At 33.3% G+C, this 13,087-nt stretch overlaps 2 protein-coding genes across 2 annotated transcripts; one reads left to right on the top strand and one right to left on the bottom strand.

Annotated features, from left to right (window-relative positions):
* The first annotated feature begins 885 nt into the window (after nt 1–885).
* Tsp_09356 (conserved hypothetical protein) lies at nt 886–1,387 on the top strand. The gene is given in 3 exon segments (XM_003375731.1): nt 886–945; nt 1,128–1,220; nt 1,232–1,387. The coding sequence occupies 3 exon segments, from the start codon at nt 886–888 to the stop codon at nt 1,385–1,387; spliced, it is 309 nt and encodes a 102-aa protein (XP_003375779.1).
* Nucleotides 1,388–4,877: 3,490 nt separating this feature from the next.
* Tsp_09355 (hypothetical protein) lies at nt 4,878–10,918 on the bottom strand. Its single transcript, XM_003375730.1, has 6 exons — nt 10,843–10,918; nt 10,635–10,780; nt 10,395–10,571; nt 6,435–6,578; nt 5,370–5,546; nt 4,878–4,958 (listed from the first exon to the last, which is right to left on the bottom strand). The coding sequence occupies exons 1-6, from the start codon at nt 10,916–10,918 to the stop codon at nt 4,878–4,880; spliced, it is 801 nt and encodes a 266-aa protein (XP_003375778.1).
* Nucleotides 10,919–13,087: the final 2,169 nt, after the last annotated feature.

The raw sequence follows: 13,087 nt of genomic DNA, 5'->3' as shown, positions 1-13,087 counted from the left end.
TGCAGTGGAAGGGGGAGAAAAAAGTGGAAAAATAATAGCTTGGGTGTTGTTTGTTGTGAGTCAGCAAATATGCTGCAATATTTTAAGAATTGCAACTTTTTTTTCCTGTTTTTCCGCTCAAACTTATCAACGGCAGTTAAAGCGATTTTTATTGTTGTCATCGTACGGTGACAATAAAAACCGCTTTAAAAATGTTAAGCAGAAATTTTTACCGACCATCATCAAAAACTGGAACAAGCTGCTGCTGCTGCACAAAGTTACAAAAAATAAAAACCAGAATAATCAGAGAAAAGTTTTCTTTCTCTTCATGCATTGCACAGCAGCAGTCTGTCAGTGTTGGAAAATATAATACCAGCAAAAAAGGTCATTGTGCAACGTCTGTCGTCTTTTCTGCATGCTTTTTTTTCTCTCTGCGCGTTCCGCAGAAAAATCAGATATCGCGGCTAACTGAGGAAACAAAAATTTCCCCATCCCCCCCCCTCCTTTGACAAGAAAAAAATTTGACAAGCAGCTTCGATCGATTGTCACAACTTAAACTCTCCTAGTCTCTCTCTCCTTCTGCCCAACAATTATCCAACAGCCAAATGTATGAATGTATTTCAATTTCATTGAACTGTTGTAATTCTTCTACAGAGAGAGAGAGGAAGGGCAAAAAATTCATGCGTCTGTCTGTTTAGATACAATACAATTGTAGTTCTTAATGACCTTGCATTTAAAAAGAAAATAACATTTGTGCTAACTTTTGAACATTTTCTACTTGTACATAAAATAGTATACAAATGCATATACATAGAGATAGAGATGTATGTGTATTAACTCTGCTCATGTTCTAATGGTATTAATAGAGGATAGTAAGTGGAATGAGAAAAAGTTTTCGAATTGGATATGATTATTTGTCTCACTTGTTCACGTGTAGAAGTAGTTTCCTTGGGCCGTTTGTTGGTGGTAGTTGAATTGTCGTCACAGTGAACAACGGAGAGGTGCCATTGAATTGTGCAAATAAGTAAAATAAAGGAAAACCAACAGCACATTTTTCTAGTAGTGTCGATGCAGCAGCAGACGATGATAACTAAGACCTCCTAAACGGAAATTATAACGTTGTTTCAGCTTAGCTCTAGCCAAGCTAGCTGATTGTACAACCGCAACAGCAGCAGCAGCAGCAGCAGCAGCCAGCAACAACAACAACAACAACAACAACACCAACAACAACAACAGTAACGGTAACTAACAGTCAAGGCAGCGATGTATAACAACAACGGCACTACCAGTAGTGGTAGCTGTTGGTGAAATATTAATCTTATTCACACCAATACGGAAAATACAGTGTAGCGAACAGCACAGATGTAGAGAATTTTCAGATCTTACTAATCACACCAGTAGTAGTTGAAAATGACAGTCGTTTACTTTTTCAGTATCTGTGAATGACTTCTTTTACACATGTACGTGGGGGTATACGTACAAATAAATAAATCTGCATGTATGTATATATGTATGAATACGTACAAATATACATATATGTATATGCAGATATATATATATATATATCTGTCTGACTGTCTACATATATTTATTTATATGAGGATATACATATATATACACATATATAATATATGTGTGTGTGTGTGAGGATGTTGTTGGTGCTGTTCTCAGTCAAATTGGCGTATCGTAATGACAGACAACGATGACAACGACAATGCTGTGTCAGTAGTAGCAGTAGTAGTCCAGTTTGCGTCGAAAAGCGGCAGCCGGCATGCGGCAGGCAATCGTCTCGTTCTCACACGACTATTACTAGGGCCGAGAAGCAACAAAAAATCGCTTTTCGACCAATGCGCCGTCTAGTGGCGGTACAGCTCACCCATGGACGAGACTGTCTTCTTTTTTGTAGCAGTTTTCCTTGTAATTTGATACTTATTGCATTGTCGTTGAATTGGACAGAAGAAAAATGAGAAGACAACGACAAAAACAACAATAGCATCAAAAATGAGTAAACAGAATTGCTACAACGAAACGAGAAAAATAAAAATTAGAAGAATAAAAAGAGTGTGAGCAGACATACATCACACAGCGTCATCTATTGTTGAAAAGCATCGCGTGGGCGGAGTGAAGAGAGAAAAAAGCACGAAAGGGAAAGAAGAAAAATCAGCCTAATTTTACACGATCGTAATCAGTTGATCTTTTGGGAAAATTGCATACATACACACAGACAGACAGACAGACAGACAGATTTGTCTGTGCTAATGCTTCAGTGGAAATGGATTTTTTCATTTTTACTGCGAAAGAAAAGAAAAAAATAATAATCTCTACTAAATAGTAGTAGTAGTAGTAGCAGCAGCAGTGGCTGCTACGGTTGTAAACTAGCCGACTAGCTTCACACCCACGTTATGCGTAGTCTGTTTAACGTAATTCAAATAACAAAATCCAATCATGATATGTCAGTCTACAGAAGGCTGTTTTCAATTGTGTCGACGTCCCAAAAGGCGTACATGATCTGCCTTTGTTTTCAACCGAATCAAACAACAATGTATCCAAAATCATTACACTAACTCCATTTCATTGTTGAACATGGGAAAATTATGCAAACAATTAGATATGTAGAATAAGTTGAAAATTTCATTTTGATACATGCAAAGAAAAACCACATATATAATATATATATATATATTTATTTATTTATTGTGTCTGTATATATATATATATATATATATGTATATGTATCTGTGTGTATGTCCACTGTATATTGAATATTATTGTTACTTTTAGTTGGAATAGTTGTTGCTCTATTTGAAAAAAAAGATAACCTTAAAGCTTCAGGTACTATCATTTTCTGTTCAAGCCATACTTAAGGTTGACTCTAGGATAGAGACTGGAGGATCAAAAATGTAATAAATAACCATGTCTGTCTCTATTACTATTATTGATTCAGGACAACAGCGCGCAACAAAACTGGAATCGACAAAAGCAGACGCCATTTTTACGCAACCTGATTCGAAACGCTCAATAATTCAAAGGTATAATCAGTCAGTCAAATCTAATGCTTACATATGTATATATATATATATGTGTGTGTGTGTATGTATATAGGTATAACAATGTATTATGGACTTTCCTAAACCTACAACAAATTATACGTGATTTGATGATAAAATTGTTGTTTGAAATTACTTTTTCAACAGTAGTATCATCTGGGGGAAAATAAATATTTTTCTCAGCGGATGAATAATGAGTAAAAGTGTGCTACAATAGCGTGATAATACGTACATTTTTTGATATTGATAATTTGAAGAAGAAAAAATAACTGAGGAAATTAATTTATTGATTCACAGTTTGGCAACTGCTATTAAAACATTTTATTTTTGCTAACAGCTATTGTCACTGGAACGGTAAACATTTTGTATTTATTCATCAATTCAAATTGTCGTAACTGTGCAAGAAGATTTTCACCTGTGCTCCAGGAAAGCCTCACAGAAGAATGAACGTTTGACAGAAAACTGTTTAGCCGTTAGCAATTTATAAATTGTTTAAAAAAAAATTTTTTTTTAATCTGGCTTTAATTGGATGATGAAATAAGAGTTGATATGAATAGTTTTACTTTCATTAGGAAATTTTTTTCAAAGTTAGTTGTGGATGTAGATGGATGAAATGAAATTAGAATCCCTTCTGTAGTTTTGGATTTTTGTTTTCAAATCATTGAAGCAAAAAATATCTGTATAACAAACTGCTACTGTATGTTTGTAAAAGTTTATCGGTCAGTTGCAATTTCATCAGTTTTCAAAAACTGGAGTGAATTTGTTGGTCTGATTTTTTTTAATTAAAAAAATTTATAGAATTCATGCTGAAGTGAGAAAAACACGTGCTATTTGTTAGTAAAAAGCTGTAAACAAGTTGGAAGTAAGTTTTTGGAGTGAATAGATTTTGAGTGAGAATAAAATACACTCGATCGGATTGACAGCATATATTTTACGCGTGCAAAATTTTTCCCCTCTCGCTGGCTGGCTGGCTGGCTGGTTGGCTGCTTGTTGTTCAAAGAATTTTTCTATTCTTTTTTTTTTCAACATTCAGAAAACGTGATCACTTTTCTCCGGAGACAGAAATAATTTATGACAGCTTCTGTCAGCTAAAGGCTTCACACGCTGCTTGCTCCTTCTTTGCATTTCAAAAATAGAAAAAGAAAATCGAAGCATCTATACTGCTATCACTATTACTACTGCGTCGGCTGCTGCTGCTGCTGCTGCTGCTTTCTATTGCTTATTGCTTATTGCTTATTGCTTATTGCTGCTGCTTATGCGTTTTGTTGTTGTTGTTGTTGTTGTTGTGTTGTTTTTTTGCATCTCTTGCTTCGTGCACCAATCTACTGGCAATCAATCACTTTTGCCTGCAAGCAACCGTCGGCTCTTTTCTGCCCGCAAATTGGAAAAAGCAACGACGTCAATAATGAACGTCAATTATAGTCGTATTTTTGGCTACACCATGCGTTTGGTGCTATGAAATTGTACACTGCCCCATTTTTTCCATGGCAGATAACCATCAAATGGCGATGTAATTTCATTTTATTTTATTTAGCTGATCTTTCTTTTCTTGTATTTACTATTGAATTTTTTTAAGCAATATGAATGAATTTTTCACTTTTTGAAGTATGATTTTCGAAAAAAAAATACAGAAAAGCAGCCGAGGGAGAGGAGGAGCAGGAGGAGGGGGGGGATATATTTGCAATGTTCGCTTCAATAGTTGTTGAACAGACAGACAGAAAACTCAGAAACTGTTGAACACTATTTTTATATCTGCTTGATACAAATCAGCGCATCAGTTTATATTATTATTATTATTATTATTACCTGTTATTAACAATATTCAATCATTTTTTAAATCTTTTTCACATATCAAGATGTGATAACAGTGAACAGCAACAACAGCGAATGTTTTTCATTTGAAAAAGTATTACTGAAAATGTAGCGTTGCTGCTGAAAATGGACGCCTAATGTTTTCTGATTGCGCTAATTTGAGCTCATTTAATTTTTTCAATCGATTTCAATTTTTACCCTTACATCTGAATTGATTTTTGTTCATTTACTTTTCGAATGATTTCCTCAAAATAGCAAAAGCTCGCAAACAAACATAATCGCAATAAAATAAATTGAATCTGTTGTGCATTTTTTCAGTTTTTCCAAGCATCTATTTCATTTTCCTCTTTCAATTAATTATTATTTATTATCATTTTTAAAATTTGAAAAATAACTTTTTACTGTTTTTTTTTGGAAATTTTCCGATTCTCTTTAAATTATATATATACATTTATAAAATAAAATGAAGATTGAATGAATCATCTATATCAAAAAAATGAAAGATAAAAAAGGGAATAATAAAATTTTTACCGTCGCAGATGTTTCGTGCATGTTGGTGAAATTTTCATTTCCGTTTTCTTCGTCGGCTACCAATTTTACGCAGCGTATTTGAATTACGGTCGTGGTCAACATCCTGCTGCCTGGTGGAACCTTACGATTGACTTCGTAGTCGACAATGTTGGCAGATTCTTCACTTGTTAAACGCAACTAAAATTCATCATCCTCTATTGTATATTTATTTATATTTTTAGTTCTATTTTAATGATCAATTTCACCCATTATCCAATTCAACGGTGGTTTCTTTTTTACACTAAGCTGTTAGTTACAGATGTGAAATTTTTTTTCATCCACTTTTTTCACTTATTAAACGTAGAGTTAATTGAAAAAAAATTAATTAATCCAACCATTCGTGTCATTGAAGTGTATTGTGAAAATAATTGCAAAAAATGTTGTATATTTTTTGGTAAAGGTTGACAAGTTTTCTTCCCTTTGCATGCTTGGAGGAGCACAGCTTTGTCAACTTTTCATGACAAATAATCTCTACCCGGTCCGTCCGTCCGTTGGTTTTTTGGTACGTGATGAAAAAGCGTCGAACAATCTCCAAGATAAGGAACAAAATTGAAAGAAAACATATGATCGTTTGATGATAGTTTTTTTTTCACTTTTCAATTTCAAATTTTCAAATCTTCGCAACAGCTGACTGATGCGAATGATGACGAGTAAACATTGCGATAGATAAATTCGCATTCGCGCACAGTCATACGTATATTTGGACAGATTAATTTGTTTTTGGTGAGTAGGTGGCTGCGTGGGAGTGACTGTTTGAATGTAGGAAGTTCAAGTCAAAGATAAATCAAATTATTCGCATGTGGTTGATTATTATGATTGATAATTACAAAAGATGCTTGATAAGTTATAAACACAAGTTATGTAGTTGATTATTTGAAAAAATATTCTATCTTACTTTTTGGAAATTATTTTCATCATCATTTTAATAATAATTAACAGCCGAGCTTGATAGGCTATGCATATGTGATAGGATAAGCCGTTGCAGAGTTAGTTCTTTATGTGAAAAGGTTGTACATTACAACTTACCTCATTGTTATATTCTTCACGTCCACTGTATACATGTCGTTCTGTGTTGCATTTTGTATACAGTGAATGGAGGACAATATGAGTAGCGTTGCTTCTTTTTTCTGTAGCAGAGCAGAGTTCTTCCGAATCATTACTGAACGAAATCTGCAAGCGAAATTTTCTGTATTCAATAATAATAATAATGTATTATTCACTTTTGAGCCGATTATGGAGAAATACTTTCAAGCGCATCTAAGCTTGTATCTAAATTCCAGCAGAAAGGATTTGCATCTTTGTTTTTTGTCTTTGAAGTATGCAAAATTTAGACAAACAATATCGATCATATTAAAATTGAATTGTGGAAAGATTTTACAGTTCTCCTTGCACGCTATTTAAGGATTAATTTCAGTGGTAAGAGGCTTTTTCAAAATTATTTTTGCGTGACTATGTGCTATTGGGTAGTAATGAATTTAAAAAATAATGAAATAGAGAAAAATTTTGTAAGCTTGATTAATTGTTGAAGTGTGCTTCTGAACTCAGTTTAAAATCGATTCCTTTTGTCGTGTTATTGATAACTTTAAAAAAAGCTCAGCCCAAGAATAGCACTTTTTCCACTTATGCACAGTGTAGCAGTTATGGAGGGGAAAAAATAAACGTGAAACTGATTTACAAAGATTTGCGTGTGCAATAATCGATCTGAATTTTTCATGCCAACTCAATTTCCTTTTGGAAAACTTTTTTCTCTACAAAACAGGTAGATGATGGCAATTAGATGGTGAATAATATTATTTCAGCAGACCAATTCAATCATCTCCCTCTCTCTCTCTCTCTTGTGTGTGTGTGGGGGGGGGAGTATGGTTGTGTATGAAGATGAACAACAAATATCGATTTATTTTTAGAATGAGACAAATTTCCCCTTTCATCTCAGCAAATCTCCTCACCGATCGGTAAAAAATACCAACGAAACGGTGACTCATGAGAGTTGTTTCACAACGACTGTATTAAGTTTGACCACCTAATTGGCGGTTGCCATGAGCACTAACCAAAGTTTTGTTGGTAGAGAATGATTGAATTTCATTATAACTGACATTTTCGTTAATTAATGTTTCAACAAATGCTAAACAACGCGGTAATTGGTTAACATTTTGCAGCTGAGTGCTCCGCCGTGGAACTGCGTGAAGTGGACAAACGGAGGAGCACTATATGTATGTATATATATATATATATATATATATATATATATATATATATATATGGGAGACATGCTTGAAGCATAGGATTTAAAATAACTCGAAGCATTGCAAATTTTCCAATACATCCCATACTACTTTCCTACTGATCAATATTAATAATAAATGATATGATAAGTGGAATATTAAATTAGCTATATATAGGTTCGACATTATTTATTACAAATTCTTGAATAACACAGTAAAGAACTGTTGTTGCTGTTGAGTTTTCTTTTCAAATTCGAACCATTTTTTGTTTGTATGAAAATATTTTTTCTGTAAACTTTTGCAAAGTTACACTCAGAGTGCAATAATAGTTATTAACATTGTATTATTTAATGTTATTATCTAAACCAAGGCAGCAGTTATCTGTATTTTAGCATTTATAAGTGGTATGTGACAGAAATGTTTACATTCTACAATCATCGTCGATAAGTAAACTTGAAAGATAGTAATGTTTCACTTATAGCAACAGCTAAGAAATTAGCATTTTAAAATATTTAGAAGCGTATATGGAAAATTGTAATTTCTAGACTAGAATAATTTCTAGAGAATGTAAAGAAACTTTCTTTTCAGCTTGATAGGTTGCACTTTTGCATACAACAATAGAAAATCAAGCAAACATTTTCAACTGCAAGCGTCAGAAATTTTTTTGTTGTTTTACATTTAGAAAAGGAAAAGTTACTATCATCTTTGGCAAAAGAATGAATTTTTACACAAATCTGTTATTTCTTCACTAAAATGTAATCATTATTATTTTATTTGTTGAAAAAATGCTCGTTTCACTTACAGTTTCGCTGACACCTTTAGAATAATTAAAAAGTTATTAATTTTTTTATTGTTTTGCCAATTGGATATAATCAGCTGTGAAATTTTATATTTTTGAAGATTAGATAAAGCTTGCCAAGATAAAATAATGGTTTGTTTCTCTTTTATCGATCATTATGTATTCATTCATTAGAATGTTGAAGTGTGTGCAGAAAACCTTATAAATTTATTTTTTATGTTCGATTTTTTTAATTGAAGCACGATGCTTTCCCAATTTAAAACATATATTCTACTAAATATTGTATTACTGTGAGCTGAAAACATAACCAACTATTATTTATTATTTGATAAAAGTGAACACCAGTTGCATGCTTTGGTAATTGAATGAAAAAAAATAGGTGGTTTCTTTGATAAAAGGTAAAAAGAAAGCACAATATGATGCCCTGCTGTGAAAACTGTCATCTGACATCGGCAATATAAGTCAAATGATAATTTAATTTGTGCCCATTTACATTTGTATACATTTAATTTGTATACTATATAATGATAAATCATATGTGCAGATGTGAATGTGTGTTCAAATAGGTTGCTCATGAAGAACTAAAATAGTAGAATTTAACTGTACATATTCCACATTGTAACTTGACCATCATTGTACGTCACGGTAGTTTACCGCTAGTGAATGAACTGAGCAGTAAGCCATTATTCTCTGTTTGGATGTTAATCATAATACTGTGACTGTTTTTATAAATTTAGCCAATTATGCTGTGTATTGTGCACAATGCAACGATATATCGGATCAGAAAAAGGGCTGAAGGCTTTTCAAAAGTTCTAATAGTCCGTTTTTAGTTAAATCATTGTTTTTCGAAGTGATGATCAAATTCTGATTGAAATTTTATGTATTGACTTTTGCACTTTGCTTACTTAATCACGAATGATTTATTTGTGTCCAAATGAATTGTGACCCCACACTGGTTTGTTTGATGCACGCATATGGAGAGTGAAAAATTGAAAATACAATCCGCTGAGCATTGCATGCATTATTCACAACTTTGAATGACGTGTTGTAATAAGATTTTTTTAATCTATCGGAGAACATTTTTATTTTGCTGTAATATTGTGCAAACGAATACAGATGGAAAAATACGCAGTTTAGCGATGTTGATTTAAGAATGTATTCAATTTTTAAGCTTTGCTCATAAAGCAGTGTCGACTTCACTGACAATTTGCATAAGCTGTTCACATTTTCGTGTTTTATTTCTTTTTTGCTATTATTATTTTACTCTTAAATGTTTACATGTTATTTATATTTTGGCATATATGAAATTGAATGCACATGTGTGATCTATCTGTAATAAAATAATAAATAAATATAATAAAATTTACAGATGAAAATCGAAGAAAAACAATTACGTTCAGTTCATCAAAATATATTCCCTGCGTTGCTTGTATATTGTAATATTCAATATTTGAATTGAATGTAATGCATTGAGGAAAAATAAACGATGCAGGCTTTGCAAATTCGTATTAAAAATTCAAAACTCTTAATCCGAATATGAAATGCAGAGTACAGTCAGAATGATTTGGCTTCTTTTGCATTAAGCTAATTCAATAGCGCATTTAATTGTTTTTTTTTCTTTTAAAAATTTAATATTATTAACACGCATTTCAAGTCAAGTCGTTGGTTTGATTAAGAAAATTTAACCTTAATCACTGAATAATCAATTGCGATGCTTATACGTATGCAAAGCGAAGAATTTAAGTGGGAAAAGAATATTTTGTCTCGAAGAGGAAAGACAATGTTAAAGTTGTTTTCCAGGTGTTCAAGTATGCATGCAGCCTTTTTTTGTATTGATTGTTTCGCGTTATGATTTTTGGCGAAGAATGAATTGAATCGAATTTTAGCGTTGTACCGCTTTCATCATTATTTGAAAAGTATACCAATTGGTGATGTAAATGTTGATGAGAAATTCTGCTCTCTTACCTGACTGGCCTGTTTTACACCGAGCATTCGGGCGCTGATTCTTGAAACAGAGATTAGAAAGAAACGATCATGGCAGAGCACCTCGATCGAACTCTGCATCTCAGCTAAAAAGGCGCGGTTCAGCGCTGCAGCCGGATCATTCCTCTGCGCATTGTCTGGCTGGACCAAATCCAAAACCTAAATTGCAAATTAATTGTTCAATTTTGTTGGCAATTTCCATTTGATTCAAGGTCGCTGCACCTTGACTGGTTCTGCCAAATTGCCAGCGTGCACTCGAATCTGCATACTTTCGATCGAACCCAACGATACCATTCGACCATTTGGACCATGTGGAGCACTTTCACCATAATGTCGTTGATTTGCTTCCGTTATAATGTTCTTGTTCTCTTTTAAACAATAATGCAGTCAAATAATTTTTATTTCTTTTCAAATTGTCAACATTCGATACCTGAATATCCACAGCTTGCAGACCAAGTGCACACAGCAGCCGTTGTTGTCCAAAACAATGTCCATTTGACTACCATTTTAGTTGTGCTTGAGATTTTTGGCTTTATTTTTTTTCCAACTGCACGTCGTTTGAACAGCCGACGACACTAAGCAACGGAAAAAGCAAACGTTGTTAAAATGAGAACAAGCAAGCGCATAGCAAAAGCACTCTGAAAGAGAAAAGAGAAAGATACAAGAACAGATGGAGAAGGAAATAGAAAGCGAGAGAGAGAGGGAGAAAGAGGGGGGGAGAGGGGGAGGAGGAGGGGGGAGAAAGAGGAAGAGAGGTAGAAGGAGAGGGAGAAATTGGGGGACGAGGGGGAAAGAGAGAAAGCAATAAAGAGAACAAAGAAAACGAAATGATGATCGTCATTTCAATTCTTCTTATATATTAGCGCGTATCTTGAAACAAAACAGAAAACAACAGACAGACATACATAATGTTGTTGAAAAAGCTTCTAGCGTGTAAATCTGGAAGACTGAAAAAGAAAATTGTACAAAAAGGAAAAAAACTTAAATTGCTTTCGAAAAGCCATCAGATGATTGAATGCAAGCTGACACGTTTTGCGTAAGTCAGCCATTGCTAAACTTGACCAATTACACCTTGTTTATGCTTCATCTTGGACCGTATGCCAAGAGAACAAAACAATTCATAAAGATTATCCTACAGTAAACTTTACTATTTTAAATTCGTTGACAACACTGAAAAATGAATGTGAAAATAAGAAGAAAAATACTGTCGCGCCAAATGATAGTTACGTTAGTTGTAAAGTAACAAAGCCGGCTGTGTAAATGGCAGACGCCTAGCCGGGGAGAAAACTTTGACCGGCAAAATTGTAGGGGAAGAAATTTTTCGTCGAATCGATCAAAAATAAAATCCAAAATGCTGCAGCCGAGTTTCAGCTGCCAATGAAAACGACCAGCCACGGTGAAGATGTCGAGCTGGCGCTTCAGCAGCGTGAACTAACAGCAACGCTTTTTTCCCGCGCCCTTCTACCTTTCTCTGTACACATGACGTCACCATTTCGAACTCACCGCAACGTCACTCATTGAAGCTGAGGTATTTTCAATTTTGAAATTATTTTTCATAATTCTGTGAATTTGTCGTCTATCATTCGTCAGATTATCATACTTGTGTAATGAATTTCTGTGAAACCATTGACAACGTTGCTATTTTCAAAAAATTGAACGGCGTTCTGCAAATTTGCATAAAACATCTTTATTTTCTTTTCTTTCAAGTAAGTAAATTATTTTTCGTTCAAAATTTACACTACTTGCTTGTGCTTGCGATGCAGAAAAGAAAATTTTTCACAGTAAGTTTTGGTCTTTCTTTTGTACAGTAAGTTCTATATTAATACTTAATTTTCAGAAAATACTGTCCAACTTATAAAATGACCACTGGTCACAATGTACGCTTCGGATAGAGATTGAAAAATGGAAAAATCAAAAAGAAGAAAAAAGAAAAGAAGCATCATTTGCACGGCTTTTGACGATTGACAAGAATGGTTCAAAAAGCTGAATAATTGAAATGGGGCGAATTTTCATTGTATTCAAGAAGCAGGCAACGCAGTTGTTTGCCTTGTAAAAGGGACTTTTTTAAACAAAACCGTTTGCTAAATTTAATACCACATATGTAGGCTGGTTTTGCAAAGTATTTGAGTATTTTGTTGTAGGTCTGTTTTAAAGTAGATGCAATGCTGCACAGCGCTTCAATGAACAAAATATTGTTTTACTTGTCAGTTCAATTTCAAAATTAGTCTCTCAACATTTGGCTTGCTTTACTTATCTTGCTAAATTATCGTTAAAAGTTTCATTTTGAATCAAGAAAATTAATTTTTACTATCGATGTTTACCACGTTTTTCTATTGACCATCTTGAATTGCGAGCCATCCCGTATCACGAAAAAGCGAGCAGTAGTAAAATTTTTTCAACAAATTTTATCAGCTTTATAATCTTCAAAAGCTACAGTTAATTATTTAGCGAGAGAATGACATTTTGCTGTTGTATATAATTGTAGTTTGCAAATTTTGAACGAAAGTAAAAATTTAAATTTTAAATAAACCTTTAATTTTAATTTCTATCTCATTGAAATTGTTCGATAATTTCATGTGGATATAAGTATTTGATTTTATCAAATAGAATGATAAATTTAAGTGCATCTTTGGAAAGTTCCGCTTCTCTATTTTTGAATTTATATTTGATTGAGT

Source organism: Trichinella spiralis (genome assembly GCF_000181795.1).
Source record: "Trichinella spiralis strain ISS 195 chromosome Unknown Scfld5, whole genome shotgun sequence".
NCBI classification, from domain to species: domain Eukaryota; kingdom Metazoa; phylum Nematoda; class Enoplea; order Trichinellida; family Trichinellidae; genus Trichinella; species Trichinella spiralis.
This window is presented reverse-complemented; position numbering and strand designations above follow the sequence as displayed.

Coding starts and splice junctions, on each gene's coding strand:
- Tsp_09356 (XM_003375731.1), top strand. CDS start 886: ATGATTATTTGTCTCACTTGTTCACGTGTAGAAGTAGTTTCCTTGGGC. Junction 946..1,127: donor CCTTGGGCCGTTTGTTGGTG/GTAGTTGAATTG, acceptor TAGCCAAGCTAG/CTGATTGTACAACCGCAACA.
- Tsp_09355 (XM_003375730.1), bottom strand. CDS start 10,918: ATGGTAGTCAAATGGACATTGTTTTGGACAACAACGGCTGCTGTGTGC. Junction 10,781..10,842: donor TGCAAGCTGTGGATATTCAG/GTATCGAATGTT, acceptor ATTGTTTAAAAG/AGAACAAGAACATTATAACG. Junction 6,579..10,394: donor GTGTAAAACAGGCCAGTCAG/GTAAGAGAGCAG, acceptor TTTCGCTTGCAG/ATTTCGTTCAGTAATGATTC.